The sequence below is a fragment of the Nicotiana tabacum genome, chromosome 6, assembly GCF_000715075.1.
Source record: "Nicotiana tabacum cultivar K326 chromosome 6, ASM71507v2, whole genome shotgun sequence".
Lineage (NCBI taxonomy): Eukaryota > Viridiplantae > Streptophyta > Magnoliopsida > Solanales > Solanaceae > Nicotiana > Nicotiana tabacum.
Genome location: NC_134085.1, coordinates 165,937,612 through 165,958,222, shown reverse-complemented (window position 1 = coordinate 165,958,222; position 20,611 = coordinate 165,937,612). Strand labels below are relative to the sequence as shown.

The 20,611-nt window shown below is 40.2% G+C and overlaps 1 protein-coding gene across 1 annotated transcript; it reads left to right on the top strand.

Moving 5' to 3' along the window:
* The first annotated feature begins 865 nt into the window (after positions 1–865).
* LOC142182164 (uncharacterized) lies at positions 866–1,807 on the top strand. Its single transcript, XM_075256161.1, has 2 exons — positions 866–1,144; positions 1,190–1,807. Exons 1-2 carry the CDS (start codon positions 866–868, stop codon positions 1,805–1,807), a joined length of 897 nt encoding a protein of 298 aa, XP_075112262.1.
* The last annotated feature ends 18,804 nt before the right edge of the window (positions 1,808–20,611 follow it).

Genomic DNA, 20,611 nt, shown 5'->3' with positions numbered 1-20,611 from the left:
AAATAGAGCAAGTTCTTGAACCCGGGCCTCGGGGAACGGATTAGCAATTGGGATAGACATATACCCAATTGCCTTGCTTGGTTGAAATATAGGAATTGTAAATGCGTTCTTGTTAATCTTAATTCCATAGACATATAGGCATTGAGTTGACTTGAATATGCGAGTAAGAACTCGACAAATTCTTATGAGTAATATAAACCCTGTCAATCAATAACCCAGATAAATTGATTAGTCATTTTAAGCCAAGAACACAACATGATTGTTAACTATGCCCGTGACCCTGGAATATCCTCTCCTATTGTTTGTTACTCGAAATTGCTATTCGTTTGGTTACTTGCTTGAGTTAGATTAATTCTTTATAGTTTAAGTAGTAAAACAATTACATTTCTCTATTGCGAACAATCTCTTGGGTAGATAAAGAAATTGGGTTTGAATTAGTCAACAGTTAATCATAAGTCTTCGTGGGAACGATACTCTACTCACTACTCTATTACTTGACGATCACGTGTACTTGCGTGAGTGTTTTTGGGTCGCAACAAGTTTTTGGCGCCGTTGCCGGGGACTTAGAAATTAGCTACTTGACTGAATTGAGCTTTTATTATTTATTTATTCGAGTTTTAACTCTCAGTTCACTTTGTTTGTGCTAATACATGAGTTTCTATTGAATGCGAAGAAGTAGAAGCGCAAACAATCTCCTTCCTCTCGATCCCGAAATTGAACGAACACTTCACAGATTGAGAGAGAGGTGGACGCTAGAACCAGAATTGAAAGAGAGTTGGACATCGTAGTTCAACCACAACCAATTGAGATGGCAGGTAATGAGGAACGCGCGGTGATTGAAGCCGCAAGGCCCAGTCTGGCTAATATGACTCAGGCTATTGTGAAGCCTGACATCACTAGGCACTTTGAGCTGAAACAATACATGGTGCAGCTGATCCAATCCATAGGGCTGTTTGTGGGTTTACCTTATGAAGACCCGCAGAGGCACATTCAGAATTTTTTGGAAATTACGGATACCTACAACTATCCGAATGTTTCCAAGGACTATGTCAGGCTGACACTTTTCCCCTTTTCACTGATTGGGGAAGCTAAGGAGTGGTTGAATAAAGAGCCAACAAATTCAATCCGCACTTGGGATGATCTGGCGAGGAAATTCTTAATCAAGTTTTTCCCCACTAAGAAAACAAAGGTATTGAGGAGTCAAATTCTTGGGTTTGAACAACGAGCTGGCGAGACACTGCGTCAAGCATGGGAAAGGTACAAGAAGATGCTCAGAGACTGTCCTCATCATTGCCAGACGGACGAGGTATTGGGTCACACTTTTGTAGATGGGTTAGATGATGCTTCAAAGATGAATCTTGATTCAGCTTGTGGGGGTAGTTGCATGGCCAAACTGTACAGTGAAATCCAAATCTTGCTAAATAACTTCATTGTTAATGATAATAACTGGCAAGGTGAGGGTGATTCACGAAAGGCAATTAAGCAAAAATCAGCTGGGTTACTTGAGTTAGACGAAGTGTCAGCCATGAGAGCCGATATTGCAAAGCTGGCCAATCAGATGACTAGGATGACAATGCAGCAACTACAGACAATGCAACACGTACAACAAATGACTATTTGCTGCGAACTCGGTGGCGACAGTCATATGAGTGATATGTGCCCTACGAATCCAGAATCCATCTATTATGTGGGGCAACATAATAGAGGTCCACCGAATCAGCATGCACAATACGGGAATTCTTACAATCCAAATTGGAGGAATCATCCCAACTTCTCATGGGGTGGAAATCAGCAGAATCAGAATTAGCATAGACCCCAAAGGAATTTCAATCAGCCTCAGAGACCACCCCAACAAATGGAAGAAAGTACCAATGATTTGCTAAAGAAGTTGTTGATTGACAATCAGCAACTCAGGACCGACTTCAGAAATCTTGAAAGGCAAATGGGGCAGTTAGCAACAAATCAAAACACTAGACCTGCAGGCGCCCTCCCCAGTGATATAGAAAAAAACCTTCAAGTGAATGCAATTACACTTAGAAACGGGAGGGAGCTAGAGTAAATGCCAAAGAAAAAGAAAGACAAGCCATACCTGAGGGAGAGTTGATCCCTAAAGTGACTCAAGAGCCAAAAAATGCTGCTGAAATTTCAGAGCCAGTGGAGGCCCCAAGACCACCATCACCTTTTCCCCAGAGATTGCAGAAAAAGAATGATGATCGTATGTTCACAAAATTCCTCTCTATGTTGAGCCAGGTTCAATTGAATATCCCACTTGTTGATGTGCTTCATGAAATTCCAAAGTATGCTAAATACATAAAAGATATAGTGGCTCACAAGAAAAGATTATCTGAATTTGAGACAGTGACACTTACCGAGGAATGAACTTCAAAGGTCCAAAATAAGCTCCCTCAAAAGCTTAAGGATCCCGACAGCTTCACGATTCTTGTGCGCATTGACAATATTGATGTGGGTCGTGCTCTTTGCGATTTGGGGGCAAGCATAAATCTAATGCCCCTGTCCTTGTTCAAGCAACTGGGCCTGGGATCTCCAAGGCCCACTACTATGATATTACAGCTGGCTGACAGATCGATAGCACACCCTGAAGGGGTGATTGAAGATGTGTTGCTACAGATTGGGAAATTCATCTTCCCTGCTGATTTCATCATCCTCGATTATGAGGCTGATGAACTGGTTCCAATCATATTGGGGCGACCTCTCTTAGCTACTGGTGATGCAATTATCAAAGTAAGAGAGGGAAAGATGATTTTGAGGGTAGATGACGAGGAAGCAGTTTTTAATGTCTACAAAGCAATCCAACTTCCCCGCCACTATGAGGAGCTCTCAATGATATCTGTTGTTAAGGTCGATGAGCAGATTCATTATCCGAATGTATATCTAGACGATTCTCTAGAGAAAGCACTTATGTTGCTTGACAACCTGGGTGTTGATGAGGAGGTTGAGGAGACGATGCAAATCCTTGATACATCTTGTGTGTACCTGCAAGGGACGCACCCCTTCGAGCCTTTGAATAGACTAGAGGGGCCTCCTCCAAAGTCGTCAATTGAGGAAGCCCCAAAATTGGAACTTAAACCCCTTCCACCTCACCTGCAATATGCTTATTTGGGTGACTCTGACACTTTACCTATTATTGTCTCGTTTGACTTGTCTAAATTACAGGAAGAAAAGCTGTTGAGAGTGCTACATGAGCACAAGCGAGCACTTGGGTGGACTATGTCTGACATTAAGGGCATTAGTCCAGCCTTCTACATGCACAAAATCCTCATGGAGGACGGACACAAGCCTAGTGTAGAGCAATAACGCCGACTCAATCCAATCATGAAAGAGGTGGTAAGAAAAGAAGTGATTAAGTGGCTCGATATAGGTATTGTATTTCCTATCTCAGACAGCAAATGGGTAAGCCCTGTCCAATGTGTACCCAATAAAGGGGGGATGACTGTAGTAGTTAATGAGAATAATGATTTAATACCTACAAGAACTGTCACCGGGTGGAGAATTTGCATTGATTATAGAAAATTGAACAATGCCACCCGGAAGGACCACTTTCCCCTCCCCTTTATTGACCAAATGCTTGATAGATTAGCTGGCCAGGAGTACTGCTGCTTCTTAGATGGTTACTCGGGGTATAATCAGATTGCTATAGCCCCAGAGGACCAAGAGAAGACCATTTTTACGTGTCCTTATGGCACGTATGCGTTCAAGCGAATGCCCTTTGGTCTTTGTAATGCACCTGCGACTTTTCAAAGGTGTATGATGGCCATTTTTACTGACATGGTTGAGAGGTTTGTGGAAGTGTTCATGGACGATTTTTCTGTGTTTGGATGTTCTTTTGATAACTGCTTGATGAACCTTGATAAAGTACTTGCTAGGTGGGAAGAAACTAACTTGGTGCTAAACTGGGAAAAGTGCCATTTCATGGTACGTGTAGGTATAGTCCTGAGGCACAAGGTGTCCAAAGATGGTTTGCAGGTGGACAAGGCAAAGGTGGAAGCGATTGAAAAATTGTCTCCACCGATATCTGTCAAAGGCATTCGCAGTTTCTTGGGCCATGCAGGTTTTTATCGTCGTTTCATTAAAGATTTCTCAAAAATTTCCTCTCCCTTGTGCAGGTTGCTTGAGAAAGATGTCGCCTTTAAATTTGATGATGCCTGTCTGAAGGAATTCGAGGAGCTGAAAGGAAGGTTGGTTACTTTACCAATCATAATTGCTCTGGATTGGGAGCAACCATTTGAGTTGATGTGCGATGCGAGCGACTTGGCTGTTGATGCTGTCTTGGGGCAAAGGAGAAATAAGATATTCCACTCCATCTACTATGTGAGAAAAACTTTGAATCCAGCTCAGATGAACTACACCGTCACTGAAAAAGAGTTGCTTGCAGTGGTGTGGGCATTTGACAAGTTCAGGTCATATCTTGTGGGGACCAAAGTCATCGTCTACACAGATCATTCAGCTATCAGATACCTATTTGAGAAGAAGGATGCCAAGCCAAGACTGATTCAGTGGGTCCTGCTCTTGCAGGAGTTTGATTTAGAGATCCGAGATCGCAAAGGAACAGAGAACCAAGTGGCTGATCACTTGTCCAGGTTAGAAAATCGGAACCATGTGGCTGAAGGGGGTGCAACCAAAGAAACATTCCCTGATGAGCAGTTATTGGCAATCACCTCAAGCACAACCCCGTGGTATGCAGATTATGTGAACTTTATTGCAAGTGGGGTGACACCACCAGAATTGACACTAGACAATAGACGAAGGTTCTTGCATGATGTAAGGCTCTACATGTGGGATGAGCCATTCTTATACAGGCTATGTGCAGATCAGTTGATGTGGATATGTGTTCCTGAGGAGGAGATGAGTGCCATACTTCATAGTTGTCATGCCTTGTCATACGGAGGTCATCACGGTGGAGACAAGACCGCCCAAAAGTGCTACAATCAGGTTTCTATTAGCCAAAATTGTTTAGGGATGCACACGCCTTTGTTAAAATGTGTGACAGGTGCCAAAGAACCGGAACGATTACTAAGAAGCACGAGATGCCGCTGCAAAACATCTTGGTAGTGGAGTTTTTCGATGTTTGGGGAATTGACTTCATGGGACCTTTTCCATACTCGAACGGCCATAGATACATCTTGGTGGCAGTTAATTATGTGTCTAAGTGGGTGGAGGCCATTGCTCTTCCCTCTAATGATGCAAAGGTAGTGGTAAGCTTTGTCAAGAAGCATATCTTTACACGCTTTGGAACTCCCAGAGTGTTGATCAGCGATAGAGGTACGCATTTCTGCAACAAACTGTTAAACAATGTCCTTGCAAAGTACGGGGTCAAGCATAAGGTCTCCACTGCCTATCACCCACAGACGAGTGGTCAAGTGGAGGTTTCAAACAGAGAGGTAAAGCAAATTCTTGAGAAAACAGTGAGTGCAAATAGAAAAGATTGGGCCAGAAAGTTAGACGACGCATTGTGGGCGTATCGAACAGCATACAAAACTCCCATAGGTGCTTCTCCTTATAGATTTGTGTATGGGAAGGCATGTCACTTGCCCGTCGAACTTGAGCACAAGGCCTATTGGGCAATAAAGAAGCTGAACATGGATGGGGACTTAGCTGGAGAGAAGAGGTTGCTGTAACTCGATGAGCTCGAGGAGTTTCGATTACATGCATATGAGAATACCAAATTGTATAAAGAGAAGACTAAGAGGTGACATGACAAGCACATTCAACATCGAGAGTTCGAGCCAGGGCAAGAAGTTCTGTTGTTCAATTCGAGGTTGAAGCTTTTCCCCGGAAAGCTTAAATCTCGTTGGTCGGGCCCTTTTGTTGTGGTAAGCGTGAAGCCTCATGGAGCCATGAAGTTGAGAGATATGAGTTCAACTGGCACTTTCTTGGTAAACGGTCAACGGATAAAACATTACTGGGGTGGTGACTTTGCACGTCACAAGACCTCAGTGGACTTCAAGGATGCTTGAGAACATGTTGAGTCGTGCCGCGACGTTAAATCAGGCGCTGGATGGGAGGCAACCCATTGAAATGTTGTAACCGTCGTGCCACGACGTTAAATAAGGCGCTAGTTGGGAGGCAACCCAACAATAGTAGTAGTGTTTGAGTTTGAGCTTTAACTTACTAACAAATGCAGGCGACGAAGGGCGGGTGAAAGGACCATTAACCAGGAGCAAAACAGGTGAAAATAAATGCAAAAATAAATGCCCAGGAGCGCGACTTTGCGCCCACTTCGCGCCCACTTCGCACACAAGTTCGCGCGCCTGGGCGAACCATTCTGCTTGGAACAGAACAACACTGCGTGAAGAAACGTGCGAACTCCAAACTTCGCACCAAAACTCGCGTGCCTGGGCGAACCATTCTGCCTGGGACAGAACAGCACCGCGCGAAGACTGCGCGAGCTCGCGTATTAGTTCGCGCGCCTGACAGAACTTTTCAGACGTTTTTTTTCTTTTTAGTTCTAGTTTTTCTTTGTAATTTTTTTATTTTGTAGTTTAATTGGTTATTTTTTTAGATACAATTACCCCCTTCTCTTAAACAACACCAAATTCCAGCACCCCCTTCTCACCCAAAAACCCAAATCCCCTCTTCCAAACTCTCCTAACTCCTTCACCAAATTCTAGCACCCCTGCCCCCATCCCCCTCTCACAATTTTCTTCCCCAACTTCACTAGCATCCTCCCCATTCTCCTTCACAAGGTATGAGCCCTAGTTGTAGTTTTCTTTCGTTTTCTTTCTTTTTCTCTTTCTATTTTCAGATTTTTTTATGTTGTATCTTATGCCATTAGTGTAGATGTGTTATGTGATTTAGTGTTCAAACTTGGTGAAATATGTTGTGGGGTTAATTTGTTGTAAGTGTGGGGTGGGTAGTACTTGATTTGGTTTATGGATGAGATTTTGTGGGAGACCTTTGTTGCAAGACCCTTAGAAAAGAGTTGTGAGAGCCTAATGCCCACAAGGTGTTTGTGGAAAGGCCTCAATGAGAATGATTATGTAGTTGTGACCAATTTTGCGTGTGAAGTCTGAGTAACCGCATTAAGTCACACTATTTTTGTTGGGTTGAGCTAATGTGTCCACGTTTTGCAGGTATTATGGCACCATCGAAAAAGCGCCAAGCCACGGGTCCATCTTCAAGCCGCCAAAGGGCAGCTCCTGCACGTCCCTATGACAACAACAAATTTGTCTCCCCTGAGGCTCAGACCCGTTTTACAGAGAAGGCTACCAAGAAGCCAATTCCGGAGAGGGGCATTAACATCAAAAAGGTCAAGGAACGATGCCCCACATATACAATGAGTTGATGGAGCGGGGTTTGCAGGCCTTCATTGACGAGCCAGGGGAGGCTAGTGTAATGGTTGTACGCGGATTCTATGCTAATCTACCAGATCATGTCAACCATGTGGTCACAGTGTGCGCAAGGCGGTGGATGCCTCCATTGAGGCGATACGCATAGCATATCAATTGCCCGACCCTCTGCCTACGAATACTGACTTTTATGAATATGGGCGAAATCCAACCGATGCCAAATGTGAGCGTTTCTTTGATGATATTTGCGTACCAGGAAAAATGGTAGAGTGGTTGGAACATGGAGAGAAATTCCACTCCTCCGTTTTAACTCCAGAGGCGAAGAGCTGGCTGTATGTGATTAACAGTCGCCTTATTCCCTACAAAAATACTACGGAGGTGAATGGACCCCGGGCTGCATTGATTTGGTGTTTCATCAAGGGTCTTCCCTTCGACATGGTCAAAGTGATCCACGACGAGATGGTTATCCGATGCCCCCAACGCCTGTATGGGTTCTTTTTCCCATCCTTGGTGACTAAGCTTTGCAGGAAAGTGCAGGTACCTGAAAATACTCATGTGGACGGGCTGGTAAGAAAAAGCCACAAGATCTGACTTGGCAAGAAAACCTCGGGGGCAGCCCCAGCAGCAGCGGTAGGTGGAGGGGATGAGAGTGGTTCTGATGCTTCGGAGGAGGAAGAGGAAGAGCAAATGGATGTGGAGGGCGAAGCGCAGGCCCATGCGCCCAGCGCAACAGCTGCAGCACTATCACGAGCAGCGTCCTCTTCAAGAACTGCCAGAGTGTCCCGGCACACCACATTGGAGCAGGAGGTGGCTGGTCTACGCACCTCCATGAATGATTTGGGCACTCGTGTGGACGCGATAGCTGACCGACAAGTTAGGTCGGAAAAGAAGTTCATGGGTTGGCTGCGAGCTTTGGGGTGTGCGTGCAACGGGAACCCCGAAACCGTTTCCGATCAAGAGTGAAGCTTCAGAGAAGTCTCTTTACCTCACTGTTCTTTTAAGTTTTAAGCCATGGGGACATGTCTTCTTTTTTAAGTGTGGGGTGGGGGATTCCTTCATTGTATGTTGTATGTAGTTGTACAAATTGCCGGGTTGTTTTGTTTGTTTCATGTTGACTTGATAGTTTTTGTTAAGCAGATTTTGTTAATTTAGATAAATGGCTCGGCCCTATGACGGACCCCTTTCGACGGGGTTCTTGAGGGACTGAGTCGCCAAAAAAAAAAACTGAAAAACTGAAAAAAAATTGTAGGCTCTTTCTGATGACGGATCTTTTAGACGATTTTCCTGAGGGAAGTGAGTCTAGAGAAAATAACAATTTTTTTTTTAAATTTTTTTCTTAGGTAGTGTAGCAATTCCCCCTTGGTTTTTCTTTAAGCCGCGATTCTTTTCCAAGGGTTTAGCTTGAACCGGGCATAGGTAGTTTTTATTTTTGTTTTCTTTTTGATTTGTAGATTAGGGTAATGGGCTACGAGCTATAAAATTGTAAGAGAACCCATAGTGTTGACACACCTGAACACAATAGACCCTAGAGTGTAACGTTTAGTCCTAATTGTTGAATCTCACTGAAAGTGCCTTAATTTGTATGTTTGTTACTGAATTGAATGCTCGTGATGGAGTGTCTTGATGAGCTGATCTGGAATGAGTCTTATGCCATGTGTGGTGAGTTTTGTGTAGTCCATGTATTGTGCATGTGTCTAGAACTTGCCCGGTATGTGAGTTGAAGCGAAATTTTAGGTGATGCTCGGTTTGAAAAATGATGTTAGGCTTTCTTTGACCTTTTTGAGCTTAATTGCTTATCACAAATAAAATTTGTCCCTAGTTAACCCTTTTGAGCCTTTAGACTTTTGTTTGGCACCCGCATTACAAGCATATACCCTTTTGTTCTTAATTGACATTGTTTTGATCCTTTTACCTCTTAAAGCACTTCAATTGTGAGAGGAGTGCTAAAAGAAGTAAGAAGGAAATAAGTGTGGGGTGGCTTTTGAGTGGAACCAATAAAAGGATGAAAGGTGCACTTATGTTGTAAACGAATACACCACTAGCAGAAATTGAGTGACAAGAAGAATAAACTGGAAAAAAAAATCATAAAAAGAAGAAGAGATGATTACATTGTGTCTTGTTCCAGCTAGTGGGAATGAATTAATAGAGTGCTTAAAGAAGAAGAGAGTATTTGTGGGATGTGTGTGAATGAGAAGTGGGTTGAAGAATTTGCGCTAAAAATTGCTCATGTGATGTGTTAAAGTGCTTAGGGGTTGAGTCATTATTCCTAAATACATCCTACCCGTCCCTTAGCCCACATTACAACCATGAAAAAGTCCTAATTGATTTTGGATCGAGCTAGCCTACATTAGTAGAGATTTACATTAAGGGCAAGCTTATGGTACCAATTGCATGCATGTGACCTCTTTTGTGAGAGTGAGTGATTTCCTGGATATATGTGAGTATATGAATTGAATGTGGTGAATTGAACTCAGTTTGTGTTGATGTAATTATGAGGGCATATGATTCGTGACGGAAAAGCAAGTCTTGACTTCTGTGTAAAGTACTTTGAGGAAGTGTGAATAGTGCATGACACTTGAGAGTCGACTTTGGGGCTAGGATTGTTCACTGCTAGGCGGAATACATGTACATTGTTCTAGGTGTAATGCGTTAAGGGAAATGGTTGAGTGAAGGATTCTCTAGAGAGTATAGTTGATTGCTCGAGGACTAGCAATGAATTAAGTGTGGGGTGTTGATAATAGGCGAAATCTAGGTGATTTAGCTATTGTTTATGCTTCCGCTTGATTATATTCCAATGACATATTATGGTTAATTGATGAAAAATAGGCTTTAATTGTGATATGTATACATTGCAGGATGAGGAGCCTATATGATGCTTTCAAGAGGATATTGGAATGATTTATGAGCAAGAACAACCCCTCGGAGTTGAGTGCGCGCAAGGACGAGATGAAAAAATGGACGAAATCAAGCTCCAGGTGCGCGAAGAAACGCGCAAAGGCGCGCAAGAGTTCACGCGTAAGAAAGGCCGAGGCAGAATCATGCGCGAAGAAACGCGCGAAGTTATGCGCGAGCTTGCGCGTGTCCGGTCCAGAGAAACGTTATTTAGGGTAAAATTTGAAATCTGGAGAGAAACCCACTTAACCTATATAAAGTCAAGCTCGCCCAAGGTTAAATTGGGAAGGTTTTCATAGTTTAGTGGAAGAAATAGAGAGGCAAGAGGCAAGGAGGAGTTTTGACCATCAAGTTCTTTTTTTCTTCTCTTGTTTTTGCTATTTTGTGATGAAATTGAACTTATTTGTGATGAACACTAGTATGAGTGGCTAAAACCCATTGTTCTACGGACACGGGTAAAACATGAATATTGTTGTTTGGAGTTTAATTTGACAAAGTTGGTTTATCATATTGGGCTGTTTATTTAATTCTGCATTCAATTATTTTGCTGAGTAGCTAACAGTGAAATACTATCTACGAATCTTTAGTTGAACTCGAAAGTGGGAACTCTAGATTGCATATAGAATTAAATAGAGCAAGTTCTTGAACCCGGGCCTCGGGGAACGGATTAGCAATTGGGATAGACATATACCCAATTGCCTTGCTTGGTTGAAATATAGGAATTGTAAATGCGTTCTTGTTAATCTTAATTCCATAGACATATAGGCATTGAGTTGACTTGAATAGGCGAGTAAGAACTCGACAAATTCTTATGAGTAATATAAACCCTGTCAATCAATAACCCAGATAAATTGATTAGTCATTTTAAGCCAAGAACACAACATGATTGTTAACTATGCCCGTGACCCTGGAATATCCTCTCCTATTGTTTGTTACTCGAAATTGCTATTCGTTTGGTTACTTGCTTGAGTTAGATTAATTCTTTATAGTTTAAGTAGTAAAACAATTACATTTCTCTATTGCGAACAATCTCTTGGGTAGATAAAGAAATTGGGTTTGAATTAGTCAACAGTTAATCATAAGTCTTCGTGGGAACGATACTCTACTCACTACTCTATTACTTGACGATCACGTGTACTTGCGTGAGTGTTTTTGGGTCTCAACAATATTACAGGTTCTATGTGATTTAGAAGTGATGTTGAAGAAACCAAGTGAAACGAGTCAAAAAGAAGCTAAAAAGAGGAAAATCTGGAAAGGGCCCTCAGTTGTCGCAAATGCGACATATTCTTGGGAATTGCAAAAATATCAGTGATGGGAATTGCGAGAAGTTTCTCGCAATTGCAAGAAAGACCATTCAGGCAGTCTCCGCAAATGCAAAGAATACTTCGAAAATGCAAAAGTCAACCAGGCAGTCAACCTTCGCAAATGCGAAGTACTGATCGCAAATGCGAAGATAAACAGTGTGGTCATAGTTCGCAATTGCGAACTTTTATTCGCAAATGCAAAAATCATGCTTCAGTTCTGGGCACTTCTGTAATTTCATATTTTTTGGCCCCAAATCCTTTAATACCAAACCAACTCATTTGTAAAAGATCTTTTGGCTTATTTTCAGTTCCAAAGACTAGAGAGAACAAGTTGTGGAAGCTAGGGTTTGCACACACACTTTGGTCTTGAAGATTTGAAGCTTTTGGTTGAGAATTTCTTACCCATTTATGTACATTTCTTAATTTTCTTACTTTGTATTATATATCTAAGTGTGTAGTATTTTATTCAACACTTGAATCTTGTTTATGGGAATATTCATATTTAAAGTGTGGATTAAATACCTTGTTGTGCTTATGTATTGAATGATTTTTATCTCTTTATGAAGTGAGTTATTGTTTCTTTAATTATTCTTGTTCTTTAATGTTTTCAAAGGGATTAGCTAACTCCAAGACTCGCTCATTAACTCCAAATTAATTTTGGGAAATATTATTTGGGCTTGGGAAAGATTAATTAACAAGAACTTGAGGCTTTAACCCCCGTTTTATAGATTCTACCTAGGGATAAGATTGAACTACTTGTAGCCATATTTGGGTGTGCTTAATATTTTAATTATTTTAGGGATAATTCAATTAGGATGTTTTGTTAATCTTTGGAAGAAGCTAATATAGAATTATTACCCGAGGCTAATTAACATAAACTCACTCATATTTGTAAAATCGTGAAATACATTGAATCATTACTTGAGTGTAATTTCCGATGCATCCATTCTTGTAGCCATTGATCATTTCACTTGCTTTCTAGCTTAGTTTATATTTCCGCATTTAGGTATAAATCTTTTCTCAAACCAATTCTTAGTATTTGGCATTGCATAACAAGTGATAATTCTCTTACATTCCTAATCGCCTACATATTTTCTCTGTGGGATTCGACCCTGACTCTTAGTTGGGTAAATTATATTGCATGTGACCATGTTCATTTACTTTTTAGTAGTGGATTTGGACGTTGTTGCCGGGGAACAATTTGGTGTAATTTAGGTTTTTGAGAAATAAGCGTAAGTGGTTTGGTCCAAACTTGTGAATATTCGTGTAATTATTTGTCTTACCTTAGTCTATTTTTCTTGTTTGTTTCTTGTTTATTTTCTTAGTTTTGAAAAATGGTATCATTTAATGAAAATTGGTCGGATGGTGGTTGTTCATACTTTGGTAACCCTTGTCCTTATTGTGGAGGACCACACTCATGGCAAAATTGTTTAAATTCTCCCGGGGGTGGATTGTGCACACAATCTCAAACCCTTGAGTGGAATATTTGTGATAGGTGTGGTCGCCAAAATGGTCATTGGGAGTATTGTGCTTATTTATCCTTCCCTTCCCCAAGCCCCCGCTATGATGATTCTACTTTTTGTGATGAAAATGATAGGGCTATGAAAGTGGAAAAAGTTGAGCATGGTCAAAATGGAGAGTTCAAGCTCATGTTAGAATGCCTAATTGAAGGAGGAAACAAAGAACAAAGTGCCTTGGAGGAGCTTTTGAAGAATAGTCTCCAAAATGACTTGGCATTTGAAAGGTTGAACTTGCAAATGGAAGAAATGATTGAAGCTTTAGAGGTCCAAAAAAGACTCGGAAGTTAATGATAGCCAAAAATCTTCCTCGGAGGTTGAAACCGAAAATCCTTTCTCGGCACTTGATCAAAACCAAGAAGAACACTCATATGCTCAAAATGAGAAGATGATGCTCATGTTGGAGACCATTTTTGAAAATGAGGAGAAGCACAACTTTGCACTCGAGGACTTGAAACAAAGCTTGACTTACAGTGATGAACATATCCGCACTTTGGAAGATCAAATGAAACTATTAATTAAGGCTCATTATGCCCACCAACTCGAGAGTGTGGAAGGAAGTTAAGAAGAGTCTGATTTCGAGGAAAAAAGTGAGCTCTACTTTGAGGAATCAAGAATTGAACATCCGCCAAATGATTCCATGAGTGTTAGTGATGCCAAGAAAAATATGGAATTAGAGTCAACCGGTGTAAATAAAAATTTGGTTGAAATTGACTCTAGTCCGGTGGAAAAAGAGGATGCCAAAATCTGGGAAGAATTGCAATTTGGAGGGTTGATGTCACATTCCACGCACTTTCAACATTGGAATTATGGTGAAATGGGAATTGAACTACACGAGTCAATGAGGGATTACGAGGAGGAAAGACAAAGGCCATACATTTTACAATTTGAGGGAACAAGAAGGCAAAATGACATTCCTCACATGAAAGGCAAGAAGTGCAAAATGAAGAAATTAAGTCTCGGCTTGATCATTTACTTACCACCCCCACCGCTCATGGTAACAAGCTTGATTCCAAGTTGGGTGTCCAATTCATATTGTCCAAGTGGCGAGAAAAGTGGTAAAGCTGTTTTGCGTCGTGCCACGACGTTAAATGCAACACTTGGTGGGATGCAACCCATCATTTTTTCAAAAAATTTAGTCATTTTTGAAATTTTCTTTTTTTTTGAATAGATTATTATATTGTTTCTAACCAATATGCCAAGTTTCAAAATTTTTGGAGTTGATTTGAGCAGGTTGGGGTGACCAGGCAGCCAAAAACAATAGCTAGTGAAAATTGTAGGGGCACAGGCTTCGCATTTGCGAACCTGGCCCTTCGCAAATCCTAAGTTCTTGTCGCAATTGCGACGACCACATGATATACTAACCTTCGCAATTGCGAAGTTTGTGTAACAATTGCGACATCAGAGGGGTAAAACAGGTTTGTTCACTCAGTTTGAACAAAAGTGAAGAAAAAGTCTAAGGCTCTCAAACCTTTGTCTCCCTCGCTCTCATCACTGTAAAACTCCATTATCACTCACTCCTAATTGCAGGAATCCAGGTATGAAAGCTTAATCGCTTATTCTTCTTATTTTTCTTCTTCTTAGTTTCTCTGAAACCTTAGGTTTTCAAGTAGGTAACATTTCCTTTGCCCAAAATTGTTTAAAAATTGTTCAAATCGTAAGTTGATTTCTGGGTGAGGTTGGTTGAGAGTGTGAGTTTTGTTCTTTGATAAAAATGGGCAAGTCTGAATACCCATGGCTTGTAAAATAGAAGTGAAATTTTATGCTTCTTATGTGATCAATGAAAGGCCCGAATGAAATTCTTGGCCAAATCATTGATATGTTTGTAATTTATGGTCGTCTATGAAGTTTATTGCATGAATATGTGTTTGAAAATTGCTTGGGCTCTCTTAAGTTAACCCTTGGTCAAAAATTTTGGGGATGGGGACTGTGTTCTGTGAAAAATCTTGGTTGGGGACGATGACTCGCAATTGCGATGGCCTCTTCGCATTTGCGAAGAGGTGGTCGCAATTGCAAAAAATCCAAATTCCAGCCAACTTCGCAATTGCGAAAACTTCATCGCAATTGCGACCCTATCAGAGTTCTGTGTTCTTCGTATTTTCGAGAATTTATTCGCAATTGCGGTTTCTGATAACTTCGCAATTGCAAAGATTTTTGGCATTTGCGACATCAGAGAGCAGTCATTTGAAAATCTCAAAATCCTGAATTTTTTTCTAAGGCTAGGTTTCGACTGTCCGATCATTCCTTTGGCATATTTGATTCATTTTGCAATATTCTTCATAGCCATACCATGTTTTCACTCCTATCATTTGTTGGGAGGTACCATAACTGAAAATGAGCGCTAACTCTGACAATTCCACAAGTGACAACCCCTTGAAAGCTAAGCAAAACTATGACCAACATCGGTTCTTGTCATTAGAATGCCATGAACGGTACTTTGCTGAACTGATCTCGAAAAAATTGCTCCCGGAGAGTGGTATACTGCTGGACAACGTCTAGGAACGCCTTCTCGAGTTCTATCAAAGGCTGGTAACCATGGGATGGGACTATTTTGCTCCTCAACCTTGCCGAGTCAATGAGCAATGGGTGAGAGAGTTTTATGCCAACCTCCTAACTATCAGGCTAAGGAAGCCAAAAATGAGAATTCGCGGCAAAATGGTGTACTTTGGAGCTGAAGCTGTGAATCAAGTATATCACCTGCCGGACCACGACATGGCCCTATTCAATATAAAAGACTGTGCCTCAGGGTAGTGGTTGGTGTCCAAGTTATGCCCGGGTGCGGATTTTCCATGGGCAGCTGAGAAAAGAGGGATCACATCCAAAGAGTTCATTGCCGAAGCAAAAATATGGCTGGCTATCATATGCAGTCGTATCTCCCCTATGTTGAACATATGGAATGTACCGGTTACAAGAGCTCAAATGATAACTTGCATCCTTGATGACATTCAGCTAAATGTTGGTTAAATCTTTATCAATGAACTGAGAGAGTATCAGATCCAGAATAGTACATCATTGATATTCCTATCGCTTATCACTGAGCTGTGCCAAATGCTGGGGTGGAAGAAGCTCCGGGAGACAATTAGAAAGAGCCGGGAAAGCCTCTAAAACCGTTGAAGAAAAGAGGAGAGGGCGGTACTGTGAAGATCAAAAAGAGAAAGATGGTGTCTTCTTCTCAGATGGATCAGAAGTCAGCCATCATCTTATGCAGGAAGACCATTTGTTGTGCTTAATGAGGAAATGCGGCTGATTCACGACCTAGTAGCTGGCCTTCCATAGGGACCTGGGGAAACATCTGAGGGACCCGCATACATTTCAAAGAAAGATTTTCAGAAATATCTTGATGATCAGAGGAAGTGGGGGGATCACCTTAAGACATGGGAGAAGGCATACACTGATCTGGCCAAGGCGCATGGTAAGTTGAGCAATTCTCATGATACTCTAGCAAAGGCACACACCCAAATGAAGAAAAGGGAGAAGAAAAAAGACAAATTATTTACTCGTGTGTGGAAGGGTGTGAAGGGGCTGTGGAAAGTCCTAAAGCCTCAAGATCCAATGCCATCGACCAGGCCGATAGATGATGATGATACTCCTGTTGCTTGGTCCGAGGAAGAAGGAGAGGAGGATGCTTCTGAGTCAGACATCAAGGAGAGCACTTGATGCAATATTCAGGGAGCACTTTCCACCATTTACTCTATCATGTTTAGTTGCATTGGGGACATTGCAACATCTTTAGTTGGGGGTGGCTTCTTGTATAGCTGTTGTTCTTGTATAATTGTGGATAACTGTGGATATGACATATTGGTACTTTGGTTGTTTTCATTTTGTTGTTATTGTATTTTTATGTGATGTGTGATATTATTATGTTTATTAGTGTGTGTATATATATATATATATTATGTTTTAGTTACTTGATGTTTATTAGCTTCTTAATTTTGGTTATTAGCTTCTTAATTTTTTTATATAGTATGTTTTATGTTAGTGGCGATATCCTTGGTTTTCTTTATACCACAGTTCTTTTTTCAAGGATGCCAATTTTCTTCTTGAACCGGGTAATTGTTAGTAAATTTTTGTCGACTTTTTCCTATGATGGATAGCTAGGCAACTTTCTTAAGGGAATTAGTCTTGTAGTTTAGATATAGCTTATGTTAATTTAGGAAGAATAAGTGGTTTGAGTTGGGGTTTGTGCCCATTGACCAAGTTGTGGCTTGCTTGGTACCAACATGATTTAAACCTCGGCATATGAATTTTTGGTCGTTGAAAAAGAAAAATAATTGAAGTAAAGATCATTGTCATGGCTTTTATGCTCAAATTTTGGCTCTTTGATTCACTAAATAGCTTCCTATGCTATATGTAACCTCTTTGAGTCATTGATTTTAATTGGATTTTGGATTTGTATTCCACTTGAGTGTTCATGTGCCATGTGTGGTGAGATGCATTGTGAGTTCTTTTGCATTATCTGTAGTCTAGAACTTGCCCGGAATGTGCTTCAAGGTGAAATCATAGACTAACTTGGTTTGAAAAATGATATTAGCTCTTCCTTGGACCGCTATTGTGCCTTAAATTTCCTACCCTTTAATAGTTTCCCTCGTCAACCCATTTTGAGCCTTTAACCTTGTTCTTTGGCAACCATGTTACAAACTTTAATCCTTTGTTCTTATTGATCTAGCTTTTGGCACCCTACCTCCCTAAGTACTTTGAAAGTGTAAACATAGGCTAAAAGCCTAAGTTTGTGGGTGAAAGTTGGAAAAGTTGTGATATGGAAGTTATTTAAAAGGTGGAAGGTAGAAAATAAAAAAATAAATAATAAAAAGTGAAACCTTCCTTGATTTTGAAAAGGAAGGAAAAAAATATATATAATAAGAAGTTGTGAATAAAGGGAAGATTAGGTGTGGAATGAAAAGTGAAGAAATGATGGAGAATGTTTTTGAAGGAAGTGGACTTTGATTGTAAATTTTGTAGTGCTTGGGGAGGTTTTGAGTCACTCTAACAAAAATTGTGCCCTACCGTAACCAAATGCCTAAACTACAACCCTTTAAGTCCTAATTGATTTTGAACCAAGTTATCTACATTAGTGGAGAAATACATGAAGGGCGAGCCTATGGTACTACTTGTATGCATTTGAACATCTTTGTGAGAGAGAGTTATTTCTTTCCATTTGATATCCCATTCTTTGTTTTGAATTAAGATTTATGAGTGTGGGATTCTCTCTTAAATGTGAGGGCCCATGAGATTTGAGTTGTAAATTTAATCCCATTTTTAATTGGAAGGAATGACCAAAGAAAGATAATTGTGATAGAGAGGCAAATTTTGAAGCTTTAGTGTCACGACTTGATTTGCTACTTTGATTTTCATAGTGCTTGAGCACTTGAAATGTAATTCATGAAAAGTGTTCAGAAATTCATATGCGTTGGATTAATTGTTGGTACCAATCGAAGTCATGCGTTTGTGCTTATAGTAGACCTTTTTGGCTTGGCATGATAAGGATGCAATGTTGAGTTAAATATCTGGGAGGAGATTTTGTCGCTTTCATTGCTTGAGGACAAGCAATAGTTTAAGTTTGGGGGTTTGATAAGTTGGTATTTTACCAGCTTATCTTGTCTTTAAGCCTATATTTTTGCTATGTTTGAGTGATAAAATCATGTATTTAATACCATTTACTTATATATTACAGGTTCTATGTGATTTAGAAGTGATGTTGAAGAAACCAAGTGAAACGAGTAAAAAAGAAGCTAAAAAGAGGAAAATCTGGAAAGGGACCTCAATTGTCGCAAATGTGACATATTCTTGGGAATTGAGAAGATATCAGTGATGGGAATTGTGAGAAGTTTCTCGCAATTGCAAAGAAGGACCATTCAGGCAGTCTTCGCAAATGCGAAGAATACTTCGAAAATGCAAAATTCAACCAGGCAGTCAACCTTCGCAAATGCGAAGATAAACAATGTAGTCATAGTTCGCAATTGCGAACTTTTGTTCGCAAATGCAAAAATCATGCTTCAGTTCTGGGAAATTCTGTAATTTCATATTTTTTGGCCCCAAATCCTTTAATACCAAACCAACTCATTTGTAAAAGATCTTTTGGCTTATTTTCAGTTCCAAAGACTAGAGAGAACAAGTTTTGGAAGCTAGGGTTTGCACACACACTTTGGTCGTGAAGATTTGAAGCTTTTGGTTGAGAATTTCTTACCTATTTATGTTCATTTCTTCATTTCATTGCTTTGTATTGTATATCTAAGTGTGTAGTATTTTATCCAACACTTGAATCTTGTTTATGGAAATATTCATATTTAAAGTGTGGATTAAATACCTTGTTATGCTTATGTATTGAATGATTTTTATCTCTTTATGAAGTGAGTTATTATTTTTTTAATTATTATTGTTCTTTAATGTTTCCAAAGGGATTAGCTAACCCTAGGACTCACCCATTAACTCCGAATTAATTTTGTGAAATATTATTTGGGGTTGGGAAAGATTAATTAATAAGAACTTGAAGCTTTAACCCTCATTTTATAGATTCTACCTAGGGATATGATTGAACTACTTGTAGCCATATCCGGGTGTGCTTAATCTCTTAATTGTTTTAGGAATAATTCAATTAGGAAGTCATGTTAGTCTTTGGAAGAAGCTAATATAAAATTATTACACGAAGCTAATTAACATAAACTCGCTCATATTTGTAAAATCGTGAAATACATTGGATCGTTACTTGAGTTTAATTCCCGATGCATTCATCCTTGTAGCCATTGATCATTTTACTTGCTTTCTAGGTTAGTTTACATTTCCGAATTTAGGTATAAATCTTTTCTCAAACCAATTCTTAGTGTTTGGCATTGCATAACAAGTGATAATTCTCTTACATTCCTAATGGCCTACATATTGTTCTCTGTGAGATTCGACCCCGACTCATAGTTGGTAAATTATATTGCATGTGACCGTGTCCATTTACTTTTTAGTAGTGAATTTGGATGTCATCAATAACCGGCCGATAAGAGCTAAACTGATACCAATCTGCCCAATATCGTATCGGGTGGCTAGCAGATTAATACATTTAAAAATCGATAACCGATAAGCCAAACCGTTAATAGTAAATAACCGCCCAATCCGCCCTATAAGCAACCCTAATAGACATAACTGGAACGCGGGTAAATCTTCAATATCAGCTCCCGCCATAAACAACAACAACAACTCTAAGATCTGCACCCAATGTGCAGAAGTGTATTATGAGTACAACCGACCCCATGTACTAAATAAGTATCCTAACTAACCTCGGCGAGGTAAAAAAAGTAGAACTATAGATGATACTCATTAACACCTGTGCAGTTCATAATTTCAACAAGTATAGAACAAATACATGATCAAACCAGGAAATCTCAGGTAAAACCACTTTGATACTCACAATTCTTTGTTTTAATGTGTTCTGTTCAGTCAACAATCCAGCATATCTTCCTAGTAAAATCAGGTAAACAGTCGAAAAAAGTTCAAGTAAAGATGAAATGAAATAACCAAATATCAATCCGTAGTGGCGCAACCCGATCCAATAGTAGTAACTAGCTGTCCCAGAGTTCACATCAACAAAAAACCCATCGGTTTCTCA

Bases quoted from the DNA above. Each gene is read 5' to 3' on its own strand.
- LOC142182164 (XM_075256161.1), top strand. From the start codon at position 866: ATGACTCAGGCTATTGTGAAGCCTGACATCACTAGGCACTTTGAGCTG. The intron at 1,145-1,189 runs GCGAGGAAATTC...AAGAAAACAAAG, and splicing joins TCCGCACTTGGGATGATCTG to GTATTGAGGAGTCAAATTCT.